Source organism: Rhineura floridana, chromosome 1 (genome assembly GCF_030035675.1).
Source record: "Rhineura floridana isolate rRhiFlo1 chromosome 1, rRhiFlo1.hap2, whole genome shotgun sequence".
NCBI lineage: Eukaryota > Metazoa > Chordata > Lepidosauria > Squamata > Rhineuridae > Rhineura > Rhineura floridana.
Genome location: NC_084480.1, coordinates 106,020,393 through 106,036,491, shown reverse-complemented (window position 1 = coordinate 106,036,491; position 16,099 = coordinate 106,020,393). Strand labels below are relative to the sequence as shown.

The 16,099-nt window shown below is 42.1% G+C and overlaps 1 protein-coding gene across 1 annotated transcript in view; it reads right to left on the bottom strand.

Moving 5' to 3' along the window:
* Positions 1-6,756: 6,756 nt before the first annotated feature.
* KLF9 (KLF transcription factor 9) overlaps positions 6,757-16,099 on the bottom strand; it is a 30,940-nt gene continuing 21,597 nt past the window's right edge. Inside the window, exon 2 of the mRNA XM_061628180.1 lies at positions 6,757-11,607. Coding sequence (XP_061484164.1) covers positions 11,378-11,607 — 230 coding nt within the window. The 3' untranslated portion in view covers positions 6,757-11,377. The remainder of the gene's footprint in view (positions 11,608-16,099) is intronic.

Genomic DNA, 16,099 nt, shown 5'->3' with positions numbered 1-16,099 from the left:
ATGGAAAGCTAGCGCTGTCTTCAGGGAGTCGTTCTTTCTCTCCCTTCCCACCATGGGGTTCTTCAGGGGATGGCTTCACCTTTCCTCCCCCCTTCTCCTTTCCCAGTCCCGGTTGAATAACACTCACCGCAGGAGCTTTTAAAACGCTGCTTTTCGAGGTGTCCGGACTGTTTTCAGCACTAGGAGCTGAAAATTCCCAGTCATTCTCTGAACTGGAAGCTGAGGAAGACCAACGAGAAATTTCTGGAGATGACTGCCCTCCTGGTTCTTCGAAGTCACGGGCTCTCTGGACCACAGCTACTTTAGTTCCCTTGTTGGTTCCAGAACTTGGCTTTTTAATTAATTGGGGACACTGATCCTTTTTGTGCCCCGGCTGCTTGCATAAAAAACATAAATTCTCCAAAACTGCTTTACTCGGTTGGTAAGCTGCTGGACACGCTGTTGAAGCAACGGCAGCGGCAGAAGCGGAGCTCTCTCCTCCCTCCTCTGACTTGACTACAGGCGGCCACGTTTTTTTCTTCCATTCATTTCCTCCTCCTGCCTGCTGGCTAACTTTGAAGTTTCCTGGCTTTTTAACATAAGCCTTAGGCGATTCATCTTTATCCTGAAAGGAGTCAAGTTCATCAGCATGATGTCCTGCTTCCTGGATGCTCTTTGGTTTTTTTCCTCTCACAGCAGCCGCAAGCTCTTTTGGCAGCATCTTGTAAAATTTCTCAAGAGTATACACTGTCCTTAACTGCTCGAAAGTATTAGCTTTCGCAGCTGCAATCCACAAATCCATTGCTTGAGCAGTACGGGCACTTAATGCTGAGAACGTTTCTTTTGGCTTTTTCTGCAAAGTCTCAAACTTTTGGTAACATGCTCTAGTAGATAGAGCGAATTGTGCGGTTGCCAACTTTACAAAGTTCTCGTAATCATCGGCTAACTCTCGAGGGAGTTTGCACATTAAACTTCTTAATTCTCCCTTTCATTGAGTGCGTAGGATTTTCATCCACTATTTTTAATCTAATGACTGGTCCAAACACGCTTGCTCAAAGATTAAAAAGAATTCTGAAATATCCTCTCCCGCTTGGTAAAACGGAAAGTCTGCTGGATCAGCTCCACCCAAGCACACTCTTCCAGACCTCAGTTCTTGGCTCGGTGGGGCGTACGCCTGCTGTTGTTCCACAAGAGTAGCCATAAGCGCCATTTGTTTTGAGAAGAAGTTATGCATTTCAGCCCACATATCCATGGGTGGCACACCCCCGCTCTGGCTGGCTTGACTCTCCATACTTCATTGACTCCGTACGGGTGACGACGCCAGTTCTCCCTCTGGAGTAACTGTTTGTAACAGCGGCACCTCAGTGCTGCCTCCTGCTGCTTCAAAATCGCCTTGAGGTAACAAATCTGTTTGTTCCTCCTCGCTATTTTCAGCAGTAATCTGATCTAATGCCTTCTTTTGCTTAGATCTCGTAGACATCCTGACTTTACAAAAATAATAAACCTTTGTGCCAGAAACCTTTAACTAAACAATTTCCAATTTTTCCAAAATGTACCTTTTTAAGAGTATGTTTACCCAGAGATAGGTTCAGTCCTTTTCAGTCCCAAACGCTGCCAACATGTAGTGAAAGCGGGGAGCTCTTCCCCGTCTGCTCTCACTGTCCTAGGAGTCAATCCCCAGCCTTGGGCAATTGATCCCAGCAAATCCTGGTTTGCCAAGGTTGTGCACGTCAACACCAACCCTGCAAGGTAGTACTGCCACCACCCTTCAACTGGTTAGCTACCCTGGGGCGAAGGGAACCCCAGAGCCCACTTAAACACCTGAGCCTCTCAGGACCAGAGTCTTAGATACACTCCTGGCCCCTTCTGAAGTCTTAGGTAAAAATGTTTCTCTGTTACACGGTAGCTGTGGTCAAATGGCAAGGACTGAATTTAGGAACTGACCCCTTTCTCTGGAATAAACACACGTTGGTTTAAAGTAATTAAAGTTTATTAAAAAGAAAATAAGAAAAGCATAAAAAGGTTACAAAAAGCAGAAAGGTACACACAAATAATATGTAGCAGCAAATTGAATCCTAAAACCATACACCCAAACGGGTAAGGTATTTAGTACAAAAGGTAAAGGAAAGTTTCTTGGCACAAATCAAAATAACAAAGCTATCTGCCTTAGCTATACTTACAAGAGCATAGGATCTCTCAATGGATAGCCTTCTTCCCCTCAGGGAGTTGCAAGTCAAGATGTAAATGGAGCCATAACAGAGCATCACCATAGGCAAGGTGGTGCTCCGAAGTGGGACACAAACCCAGAGTTCTGAGCCTCCTCTTATGGAGGAAAATTCCCTCCCAGCCGGAGACAATTAACCAATTAACATTTTCATCAAAGGGATGAAAAAAACAATGTTCTCACAGCACCTGGCGCCTCCTCTTGGTTTCCTATAACAAAGCAAGGAGTTTTACGGCCTTGACGGAACCAGGCCCCTTCCACTGATAAGAAGGTGCAAAATCACTGTAAGCTGGTACAGCTGTGTTATAAAAATTACCAAGTCACAGTGATGAAAAAACATCAAAGATTTAACTGCTTGCTAGCAAGCTAACAAGGAAGATGTCAAGGGGAAGAATTCCCCATAAGGCTTTGGGAGTTAGCCATTTTAACTGCAGGCCAGGGTAAGGCTGGCAAGCTGGCATGACAGTGCTGTAAATCTATTACTCTAACGTGCCATATGTCAGGACCCCTCCCATGGTCACCACCTGTCACAGTACCACCTCAGGGTCCTGGTCTCTTAATGGTTCTCTCATTGGCCCTAGCACAGATCTCTCAAGATCCCACTGCTAAGAAACACCCCAGACACTCTCTGTAAACAATATTGCCTTGAGACTGTGCCTTTGTTTTCTTCTGGCCTATTGCTCACTGTGTCTGGGTGCACTTACAGGCCTCACCCCCCCTGTATCTTTGTGGGTTATCATACTTTGGACACATCATGAGAAGAAAGGATTCACTAGAAAAGACAATAATGCTAGGAAAAACAGAAGGGAGTAGAAAAAGAGGAAAGCCAAACAAGAGATGGATTGATTCCATAAAGGAAGCCACAGACCTGAACTTACAAGGTCTGAACAGGGCAGTTCACGACAGATGCTCTTGGAGGTCACGGATTCATAGGGTTGCCGTAAGTCGTAATCGACTTGAAGGCACATAACAACAAAACCCTTCTGGTCTGTGAAACCCAGCCAAGAATCAGGTGTTTTGGTAAACCAAGAACTATTTATTTATTTACACAGAGAATAACAAGATTACTTAAAGGTTCAGTCAACATTTGTGTGGTTTCATAAGATGTGTTACTCTTTATATTTTTTAGTTATAAATAACCTGCCTCACTACCCACCTAAATCCAATCCACCAAAACCCAGAACCAGCCACCACCCTCTCCAAAAACCCTTCCCAGCGCTCAACCCTCTCACAACTGTCATCCTCCCATTTATACTTTTAGACACCCAGCCGCTCAGCCAATCATCATACAACACTCATCAACATTCCAACCCATGTACTCCCCACTCTCACTCAGTCTACTTACCACATATACTCTAATAAACCCACACTTGCCATATTTACAGTAATTACATTTACAGGGGCATCACACCATACACTTTAGGACCATAAGACCTCTGCTGGATCAGGCCAAAGGCCCATCTAGTTCAGCATCCTGTTCTCACAGTAGCCAACCAGATGCCTATTGGAAGCATGCAAGCAGGCCGAGTGCAACAGCAACTCTCCCCGTTTGTGATCCAGCAACAGGTATTCAGAGGCTTATGGCAGTAAAGGGAGAATATAGTAAGTGTGGCCAGTAGCCACTGATAGCCTTATCTTCACTGAATTTGTCTAACCTCTTTTAAAGCCATCCAAGTATGTGGCCAGCACTGCATCTTGTAGAAGCAAATTCCACAGTTATTACGGGCTGTGTGACAAAGTACTTTCTTTTGTTTGTAAAAAATAGGGGAGGAAACTGTTTCTAAATAATAAATACATAGTAGTAGTTACCTAAAGTAAGTCCAGCTTCCTCATCTTGTATGAAGGTCAGGAATCCAATTGTTATAAATGTGGATTTTCCTGACATTCCTTTTACCTTTGCTTCCCCAGCACTCCTTCGCTCCATGGAATAAAAGAGGGTTTGTCCTCTTTAAGCCAGGGCATGTAGCTACATAAAAAACTGGATATGGACTGCCTTCAAGTCGATTCCAACTCATGGGGACCCTATGAATAGGGTTTTCATGGTAAGCAGTATTCAGAGGTGGTTTACCATTGCCTTCCTCTGAGGCTGAGAAGCAGTGACTGGCCCAAAGTCACCCAGTGAGCTTCACAGATGTGTGGGGATTTGAACCCTGGTCTCCCAGGTCATCATCCAACACTCTAACCACTACGCCACACTGGCTTTCCGTAGCTACATACACCCCTGCATCAAGATGGCTGCAGAGCCTACCTCATGACTCCTCAAAGTAATAATGTTTCCTTGGAGAACAAAGAGTTATATCCAGTGCAGTTTTACCCCAATGGTCAAGCAGCAAATTCTTTACAGCATCTATCAAGGAACTACTTCCATAGACAGGGTCAAGGGAAGAAGCAGGAAACCACAATATGAAGCAGAAGTGAGGAGTCTGCAGCCCTCTAGATGCTATTGGAAGCCAACTCCCATCAGCCTCAGCTAGCACAGCCAATGGTCAGGAGTGATGGGAGCTCTAGTTCAGTAATGTCTGGAGGGCCACAGGTTCACCACCCCTGAACTTATGTTTTCCTTGTAATCAAGTTCTTTTATTATGGATTCTCTTCTAGTTGTGTTAAGGGAAAACTATAACTGTTGTTTCAGCCTTGATCCTACAATGAAAAATTATGTCAATGAAAAATCCTCCCAAAGGGAAGTTTTCAACAATTATATGCTTCATTAATCAGGTAAACTGGACCGTATGCAGAAAAACTGGACTTTCTGGTGGTGACGTATGCAGGGAGTTTTTTTCTTTTTCAAAAGCATGCATCCATTTTTATATGGTCATCTAATATCTTAACTGCGGACAAATTAGAAGTGAACCTTGAATTTTCAGTGAGCTATTCCTTTTAGTATGACCATGTACAGACTTTATCGGTGTGGTTCTTTCCGCCTAGGTTGCCTGATGGATGCATTAAAGAATGGGCTTGAATTTTGTGGTTGCCATTGGGCATTCTGCTAGACTGAAGCAGCCTTGTTATATATAAACTGATATGCAAACTGCTGATTTGCAAGATTGGGGAAGGGGCATGGCTCAGTAGTAGAGTATCTACCTTGCATGCAGAAGGTCCCAAGTCAATCCCTGGCATCTCCAGGTAGGGCTGGGAGAGACTCCTGCCTGAAATCTGGAGAGCTGCTGCCAGTCAGTGTGGACAATACTGAGCTAGATGGACCAATGGCCTGACTCGGTTTAAGGCAGCTTCCTATGTAACCTGCCAAGATTAAAAACCCATGGATCCAGACTGCAAAAAAGGCTCACTTTATACACAATTATCTTTTTTTGTGTTAGACGTAAAACACAAGTCAGACCAATCCATCAGAACAAATGGCAAGAAACAGACCAAGAACATCGCAACCTGCACAAAAGCAATCATGATGATCTCTTTCACCCAATGCACGCCGAACTGTTTGATGCAGCTTTGAAGTGGGAGTTGCAACTAGATGTGGTTGCCTTTTCCTAAAGGATCAAGTTTGCAGCTTGGGGTGGCCTTTATTATGTGCCACCAAGTCACAATCCACTAGCTGAGACAGAAAGCCTAGTCCCAGTGGTCCATGCTCTTGTAAAATCCAGATTGACTTTATGCAGGGTTCCCTTTGAAGACTATTCAGGACCAGAAGCTTCAGGTGGTGCAAACTGTGACTGCTTGGCTATTGACTAAAACTCATTGTCAGGAATGTATCGCACAACAACCAATGTTGAAAGTACTCTACTGACTTTTGTAGAGCCACTATGTCCACTTGACAGAGGACCATCCTCTATTTGAAGGGCTGTCCAGTCCAGTCCAATTTAAACTGTAAGAAAGGGGTCTGAAGTTGCCCACCCACAGTCTGCAGCCACACAGGTCACCAGGTCAGTCTACTCCGCTATGGTGAGATGTATTTCTATTTAAATTACAGTAATTATTTCTAAATTTGCATCTGTACAAACAGAATATGCAAAGCTGTGCCCTCTTTTTTTTTTTTTAAAGAGATGCATATGTGTGCACCCTGACTTCCTATAGGCTTCCAGGCAGGAATCAAAACACCTGGGTTAGCCAATATGGGGCCCTCTACATGTTGCTGGACTTCAACTGCCATCATTCCTAACCACGCTGGCCGGGGCTGGTAGTAGTTGGAGTTTAAAACATCTGGAGGGTACCACATTCGATTACCCGTCATAAACTTTAAATTCCTTATATGACTTAGGAAAGATGGAATGTAATAATAAATACAAATATCAGTAGTGGTTTTTATCAGACTGTGCTTTTTATGCTGAATAGTTTTAATTGTGATCTTATCTGGCATTTGTTTTGATCCTGCATCTGTTTTTCAGTTTTTAGCTATTTTAATCTGCTTTTATGTAACTTCAATAATATTTTTTATGATTCTGTCATTAATTTTTTAAAAAATGTTTTAATTTTGTCCATCTCAGGATAATAGACCATCTCTTTCAGGAACATCTATAGTTGTTTCTTGCAGCAGCAATCATCATCCACGATAAATATTGTGCAATCACACATGGACACAAATCATTCCAAGCAACATATTTCTATTTTATGTTTATTTTTATTATTGGACAATTTATATACATATGTACAAAAACACCTATGTCTACTTTTTATTTTTTACAATTTCATGTGATTTACAAAAACAGGACAGGAAAATAACTTAGAAAGGATACGAATACTGTACAAAAATAAAATGAATTAAACTTGTAAAGGTTGGTATTTTACAGTGTTACAGATTGTTAACCTGTAGTAAAACAGCATTTGAAGAGTATGTCCAATCTGGTGCATACTGGGCTAAGTCCATCGGCAAACAGAAAAGAGACCTGTATAGAGGTCATCAAAATTGTTCACAAAAGATATTGTATAGCTATAGTTTAAAGCCATGGCTTCTCTAGGATGGTCTTTCTGAACTGAGGAGAGGAGCCGTCTTCACGTCAGCACTCTTAAGAATTTCCAGAGTAACGTGGCAAATTTGTTCTCAGAAACCTTGATCTTTTTCTTTCTTTTTCTTTCTTCTCAACACCTGCAATAGTCTCTTCCCAAACTCCCTTTTGTTAAAAACTGGTAACAACTGATTTCACTGCATTGTAAAGTTTGCACTTGAAATTCACCACTTGCTTTTACACCAAGAGAGACAAACTTTTCCTATTTTTTATTTGACTTTGTTAGTGGCTAGTAAACTTTGGATAGCTTCTGATGTTACTTTTGGAAGACTCCTAAGAAGCATGACTTACACCCTATAGTACGCATATTTATTTGAAAGCAAGTCCCACTGATTTCATTGAAACTCACTTTCAAGTGTGTTTGAAAACCACAGCCAAAGAAACAGACTGCTACTTCTCAGAGTAGATTGAAGATTGCACTGGAGATTTGGCCTGTACATGCCTTTTCTGGGACATGAGCATGTTAAGTTACCTTTCTCCACAACACATTCTTATGTGTATTTGGGTCTATAAATATATTTGTCTGCAATCACAGGGCTAGAAACCCTTGCCATCACTTCTCTGCTCAGAGTAGTAGGGAAAGGGAATAATTTGCAGGGAAGAGGCTGCAGAAATGCATGTGTCCAACCCTATCTGATTTGCTCTCTAATCCACCCTATCTGCTTTCCTCCACTTTATTTAGGGGAAAGAAAGTGGTAGAAGGGTTAAGGAGATGTCTATAATTTCTCCACTGCAAATCATCCTTCCCTCTCTTGAGTCACTTGCAGCAAAGAAGTGGCATCAAAGTTCCCCAGCTCTGGGTTTGCCACAAAACATGTCACTCAGCCCTTTCAAGACCCTATTATGCACACCCATATCTGCTAAAAGTAACATGGGAAGCAGTCCAGTGTCAATCTGTGACCCAAGAACATGCTCCTGTTTGCCATGGTAGTGGCAACTGCACTTCTACTACCCACCAATCCAGTCATGATGGCTGTTTGTGGTGAAGGGGTTGTCTGACTTGTTTAAGGTTAGCAGTATCTGAAACATTGCTTGTCACTGCTCAACACACACAAGTGCAGGCAGCGGAGGTGGTGATGGCATACAAAGCTTTTCACCTAAACGTTAGACAACCTACTCACCACAAATTAGTTGCCACACCACAACACCCCCTCGCCCCCAATAAGCAGAGTGGTCATGCACACCTCACTACAGGGACGATTAAGAGTATCACAAATTTGAATGCTAAATGGTTGCTGTTTTAGGAATACATTTGTAGATGGAAGATCTATTAAGAGAACAAACCTAAACATAAGATTATACATTCCATGGTAGGCTTACCACCTCAGAATGTTTTTAAGAATGAAAGGAACAATTCACATGTTGGTTTTGTTTTAAAATATATTTTGCCTACAAGCTGTGCATAATGACATTTTAGGGCACAGCAAGTGTATCATTTGAAGCTGCATGGTGTGGTGTGGTTAAGGCAAAGCCATTTCCATAACCTAGACATGGCAGTAACGTGGGGAGCACACTGCCCAGCCACCATGAACTTTCCAAACCAAGGAACCAGATTATAGTCTCCCTGGTGGGCTGGAGATGACCATGTATTGCAAGATCAGGCAATGAACCCACACCTATTAGGAAAGTAAGCAAGTGCCCTAACCACTATGCCGCCACACTGCAGTTTCTCATGTCCCTAACTGACCTGATTACTTGTCAAAGAGGGATCGTTCATGTGCCTGTGGCTTGCCTTATAGTAAAGGTGAAATAACAGCATTCAGCATCCAGGCACTGTTGAGCTAATACTGCACTTGTCCTACATCTGGGCAACAGTATAGTTCTAGCAACTGTTGAATTAGTAGGACTAACACTAGAGCTTATGCTCTTAAGAATTGGTCTTGGATAGAAGGGGAGGTTGATTGGAACAATTCAGTTTTGTGAGTTGCTGGCCTATCACATGATCTTCACCCCAATCAAACAAGGCAGCATTAACAGTACTGGAAAAGCAGAATACTTTTTACACTACAGCGATAGAAATAGCCAGGCTACCTATTTTTATAAGGAAGAACAAACGTCCCTACGATTTATTTTGGACACCAGAAATTAATTTTGGTTTATCATAAAACAAATGTTTCAAAAAGCTGAAACGGAGGTAGAAAGTGTGCTTGGTTTCCTGACATGTCTTCATTGAAGAAAACTCATCCCTTTTTGCTTTTGAAATCCCATAGATTGTTCAGTGCCCCTAACACCTTTATTTAGAAGCCATTCTCTTCGCATAGACAGATTTTATAATGAACCACACTGGTAAAAATGCTAGATGCATACTGAGTTCTAAGTGCTGGAAGCCACAGACGATTGTAGAATACTCTACTCTCTGAGATGTTGTTTTATTTTTATTTTTTCTAGGAAGCTAGGTTTTTATCAGGTGAAAGATTCTGTCATTGCAGGTGTATTTTACAAGAGTTGTATGTACAGATTCTTTACAAAGATGGGGCAAATTGATCCTGGGATAACCCACTAGATTCAGTGTGGTTACCGCGGGGATAAATTAAGCCCTACATAGGACAGTTGCACCTCTCCTCCCTTCTTGCAAAGGAGGAGTAAAGAACATAGAACCAGTAGGATATTTCTGGGTAGCGGGGAAGTCTGTAAACATAATTCTCCACCATTACAAGAGATGGGGGAGGGAAAATCCACGATAAACAACCTTTGCAAGGTTCATGCTTTTAACAAGAACAAAGATGACTGCTTGGCTAATTGCAAGAGGGTTCTCCCAATGATACTTTTGCTCCTGTTTTCAAAGAGCACGCCATAGCATTAACAGATGAAATATTGCCATTTCATTCAATGTATCAAGCCTGACACACAGGGTAAGATTCCAAGGTACATACATAGTGGCAAAGTTCATGTCATAAGAAATATTTTGACATAGCTCCTGTGGAAGTTGACTTAATTACCTCGTTGTTGTTTCAGTTTTCTTACCATACTCTGTACAACAGCTGCAATTTATGAAAAGGCAGAAGTCTCTTGGAAAGCGGTTTTTTAAAAAAAACAAAAAACCAAGTATTAGTTGTCTCCATTAGTACAGAGAATATTGTGTAAGGAGGGGGTACAAGAGAGATCTGTTCCCTCCAGAAATGCACATAGTTTCCATTGGCTGAGAGGAATCTGGCAAGTGGATGATGAGAATGCACCTTTGAGAGAGAGAGTCTTAAGGAAAAAAACCTTTACAAAAGTGATAGCTTATAAAGATGGTAGCTGCTATTATGCATCCATTCCAACGAAACACAGCAGAATAAAGCACTGTTAGTGGTATTTGTATAGTACAGTACGGTATATAGTTTTCAGACGAAAGTCTAGGAACAGCCGAAAGAAGGGGAAATTGCAATGGTCTCAAACTTCTGCTACATTCTTTACGATGCCTCTTCCCCCCCCCTCCAATGGCAAGTGAATAACAGAGCCACAAAACGTGTGATACAAGCTTATATCTCGTTTTCCTTTTTGCTTAGTAATTGGTTTGTATGCATGGTTTCACTGGAAAAAAGAGCAGCTTATATTCAAAAGTGTAGCTAGTTCTTTTTAAAAAGACTTGCTTATATGGAACAGGTCTTCTTCAATATAAATTTCAGCTTCTTTTTTTGTATAACAATCAGCTAATGTGAACAACAGATGTAATGGTTTTTTTCTTAACAGTCTTGAATAGGAAAGATGAATCATTGAGAGAAGTGAATCTTCTTCTAAACATGTGCTATGGAGTTTTGTTTTTTTACTTGAGAAATACTTACGTGAGTTGGAAAGTGGTTTTACTAAACTTTTTTTGTCTTTTTTTTTGTTTAAATACAAGCAGCATTACATTAGTCAACAAAACATGTCCATGACACAGCAATCACAAAGAGCTTGGAATCACTACTGTGGTGTCACAGGTCAAACCACCAGTCAGACATATATACACCAGTGTCAATTCTTTAAACTACAAAAAAGTTGCATTATTTCTGCTGATCCCCACCCTGCCCCACTCCCCACTCCCAGCCAGCAGCCACTGATTTAAGACTGTTGTTGGTAGCATAGCAGGGTGGACTGGACAATATGATACTCTTTAAACTTCCAGCTACATGTGCTTTCAAAATGCAAGTAGGGGAATATTACTGTACAGTGGCGGACGTATTTGTGCTGATAAGTTATGCCTTTTTTGACAATGGTTCTCTATCCCCCCCCCCCCGTTGTAGTCTGTCATTCAAAAGGAGGCAGAGCTGGCCTTTTTAGAACGCTTGATCATGCTGGGATGGAACTCAGTGTGGCGACGAGCATGCTTTGTCAGGTGGTCGCTCCTCATGAACCTCTTCTCACATAGTGGACATCGGAACTGCTTCTCCCCAGTGTGGGTTCGGTAGTGCCGTGTTAGCTCATCAGAGCGGGAGAACTTTTTAAGGCAATCTGGCCATGTGCAAGGGAATGGTCGCTCACCTGTAGGAAGGGAATAAAGAAACAAAAGAGTTAAAGGAAACAAACATGACAACAAAGGCTGGTTACTTAAATCCTAGCATTTGATTGCTTAGAAAGTCATTAGATATATCTAAATATTTCAGGATAGGTAATATTCTGAGGATATTCAATTAAGGCAACAGACCCTGTGAATAAAGGAAGGCTGTGGGCACACTAGTTGCTTCAAAAGCAACAAGAATGGCTTTTCTGGCTGCATTTTGAAGTGACTCTGCCCTTGGCTGGCCACACCTCCCTTCCCCACTGCTGACCTCAGACCTTTCAAGACTGCTCACAGCCAAGTGTTGAGCCAACCACTGTCTCTGCCTGAGCCTACAGCAAAGTGTTTCCACTGGCCACACCTAGAGGGGACACAGGCTGATCTACCAATCAGTTGCGAAATCTGTCTGAAGCTGAATTTAAAAAAGACCCACTGGTGCTGCTCCGATCAGGTTTTAGAGTTAAAAGGGGCAGAGTTTGACTAGCATTGGGTGTCCCTGTTTTCAGAAAACAGAGGTGGAGATGCACTGGAACCAGCACAACAGGAAGTGTGTCTCTACCCTAAGCCGGGGTCAGGTGACTCACAAATTATTGCACTGTTATCGCAAACTATATAGCTGGAATAAAAGGATCGACTTGCAATAAAATCTAGCAAGGGCATCAGTGGGAACAGGTCTGATTAAAATCCAGTTGAGAGAATGGCCACCTTGCTTGGCTAATAAGCCAAACCGCCCAATTTTGGCACTAGGTACCACACAAAGCTCTCTGGAATCCTCACGCAGAGATGTTTCCCATTCTCTTGCTATTGAAGATGCTGAGCCGTTGAACTCATAACAGATATTACGAGTTCCACCACTGAGCCACGGCCTCTCTCATCCATGCTCAGATCCATAGCTTTTAATGTGTAGATAATGTCATTCATTCATGCTCTTAGCCTTCACAGCATCAGAGCAATATAGCTGTTTATAATGCTAAGAGTAACCAAAAGTGATGATCTGCAGGTACAGTCACCATCTTGGCCAGAGCAATCCTTTGGAGGTTGGGGAAGGTGTGGGAGAGAGTCCAGGGTAGAGGATCTATCACTTCCTAAGCCCTGCCAGGTTTGTGCTAGCTTGCACAAAAGATGAAGGCGGAGCAGTTCCCTCTTCCCCACCCCTGCCACTGCAGTTGATTTTTTATTAAAAGTATTTCCTATTGACCACAATGTAGGCAGGGGAATTAACTATGTCATCTCCAGGACTGGTGTTGTTTTGTGGCTGATTGGGGGGGGGCATTCCAAAGCCTCCCTTGCTTCATCCAGAACATACCCTTTTTCATCTCCTACTGCCCCCAGAGCACTGAGGGCAGAGCTACCATGACGGTGGAGCTTTCTGTCACGGCAACGAGGCAGCCTTTGGTGGGTGACCAGCCTCCTTCTCTGATCGCATAGAAGAAATTCCATGACATCCTGGCATACAAAGTATAAATGGCATCCTGCCTTCTCCAGGAGCTTAGGATTGCTGTCTTAACCTGACACGTTATGGATAGTACTATGTCAGTAGGGCACGGACACCAAGAAACTTACTCTGACCTAATTACTTTATTAACCATGGAGACGGAAAGCTAGCAAGTCGTGTCTAAATGGTCATTCCAGCCCCTTCATAGCAATTTCATTTCACAAAGTGGGTATGCAAAACAATGCAATACCTTGTAATGCTCCCTCTCCCATAAAACAATCTCTCTCTGATTAGGGTTTTAAAAATATTGTTTTTGCTAGCTCTGGAGGCATTCCCCCACCCATCTGTTTTTAAAAGTAAGGCAAGTCTGATTTGACTTTGGTCAGCAACACAAAATGTGGACACTATTAGGCCTTCACAAAAATATGAACAAACTAAGTCTATTAGAACTCCTCAGGGATGAGCAATCCATCAACATTATGAATTGGGGACAACCCCACGGTTGAATCCAAAGATTTTCTTCCTCCAGTGGAGAAAGTTCTTTCTATGACAGGAAGGGAACCTTAGGATCTACTGCCCCCTTCAAAAAATCTTCCGGTAACAGCTTGAGAATAACATACCTAAGAAAACAGCTCATCTGTGGACAAAAATAATTGCCAGCACACCCACAAAAGAAATAAATTGTCATAGATATCAATAGCATTGTTATCATCATCACACAATCGCTCACACCCCAAGCAGGAACATTTTCAGCATTTCAAAATTCTGTACACACTAACAAAATTGTGAGATTCAGTTCTCAGATTCATATATGTGAGACCAGCCAAATAATATATTTGATAGTATGCTTTAATGTTGTACATCAGTGCAGTACATGAGACTGACCTGAGCACACAGACCATTATTATTATTATTATTATTATTATTATTATTATATTGCTTAATGTTTTTAAGTGGTTTTATTAGTATAAAAATGATAAACATCCATATTTAAAACACACAATATAATAAATCCCATTAAAACAATATAGCAACTATCCAGCATACAGCGACTGACAACTTATGCCCCTGTGATTTCAACAGAATATAAGTGTGTATAACTGTGCATTGGTATGTGGCTGTAAGGAAATATACATTGTAGCACTAAGATCAATAGTGTAGTGGCAAATCCAAAAGTCCAGGGTCCCTTCATGATAGCCATGCTGCTCCCCATCATCGCTACACTTCTTCCCTCCCTTTCTTGCTCTCAGTTGTCATCTTCACACTCCTCAGTCCTTTCTGCACATGCTTTCTCACACCACATGTCCCTAGTAGGCAATCAGCATGAAAGGAGCGCGTGTTAGCTACTGAGAAGAGTCTCCTCAGTGGCTCACTCACCTCCTTTTGCTCTGATTGACTTCAGTCAGCAGGAAAGGACAAGGAAAGTTCTTCTCCCGTAACATACTCCCTCTTCTTGCTGATTGGTTCATACAACACTGGAGACATAGGAACCCTGTGGGGACCCCAAAAAGTAAGGGGTCTTACCCCAGATGACTACATCTCTGTCTAAGACTGCAATCCAATGCTCGCTACCTTGCATTTGGCTCCATTTAATACAGTGAGACTTCCTTTGGAGTAAACACGCACAAGATTTATATAATAAATATGGAAGACAATACACTACTGATGTATCTCAGAAAGACTCTCCTCAAAACAGAGCTTTCTTGGGACCCTCATATAAGTGGCAGCTGCCAGGAAAGTCAGACATCTAAATCCTTCCATGTCCTATTGACTTTTATGGTTTCAGCACTCACCCAAACAGAGATATATTTTCCTCAATCACTGCCAAAGATGAATGGTTTTTGTTGTTAAACTCAGAAGTAAAATGGAATGTTGGTCAGAACATCATTTACTGTAAGGTCTTTAGAACATTCCACCTGGATGGCTGCCATGTGATACGAGCCAAAGATTGTGAACAAGGACAGCTCAGTTTTCTATGAATCATCTTTACAAACCTATGTTGATTCTCTTCCCCTCGTCCCTCTAATGTGCACAGCAGCTTGTAAGTTGTGATTAATTGTTTCTGTATGTACAAGCCGACTGAATCTTTCTCACTTGGCATCTTAATAAAGTCAACTGTAGCTCTGAGGAATGAGACCACAAAGGATCTCATATCCCAAATAAATAGAGAAAAATAAATCTGTTCTATCTAAACCTCTGGCTAATTTGACTGAGGAAACTGAACTCCACCCCCCCAAAAAAAAACTTTGATCCATCAACAAGGATCACTGAGAATGTCAAACCCACCCTTTCAAAGCAAAATGCTATCAAAGTCATTTACCCTGAGCAAACAATAATTAGAAATAACTGTTACTCCTACAGACTGTTAGAGAGACTAACATCCATGTTACAGATCTGTGACAATGACATAACCTGCCAGATACTCATGCCCACTCGCACTGCTCCCAGTCCTTTCAAATCCAACACAGATAACAGTATTTCAGTGAAAAGTATCTCAGTGGGCAGCAAGCAGAACCTATACAACATAGCGCTGAATTGTCCAAATTCTGCAGCAAGGCAGGATATGCACTGATTTGTATCAAGAGAATTTGTATTCTGCTCTCAGTATAAGTTATGTAAATAGAACTATGCACATCTGTACATGTACTTATTTTTCTGTAAAACAATAAATGGGCACATGTGGAATTTAGGGAAGAAGGCTTATAGGGTGGTTGGTTGCAAAGGCTAGAAAACTTGCAGAGTACAGAAGGGCTGTTGGCAGTTACTTGTACTTTTTCAGAACCCCATTGGCACTGCAATGCACACTTGGAGCTTCAGCACATATGGATTTCCCAGTTCAATTCAATGGAATGGGAGATCTGCACATGGAAAACGGGTATGGAGCTGCATCTTTTTCACTGTCAAGTAGCGGGGCGGGAGGAGAGCTCTGTGTGCACATCAGAGCATCCCTGAGTCCACAAGGGATTCGGATGACTGCATATTCTAAAATATAGCTGCAGAACCCTATGGGCTAGAAACTTATTTTCAAAAAGAAGCAGCAG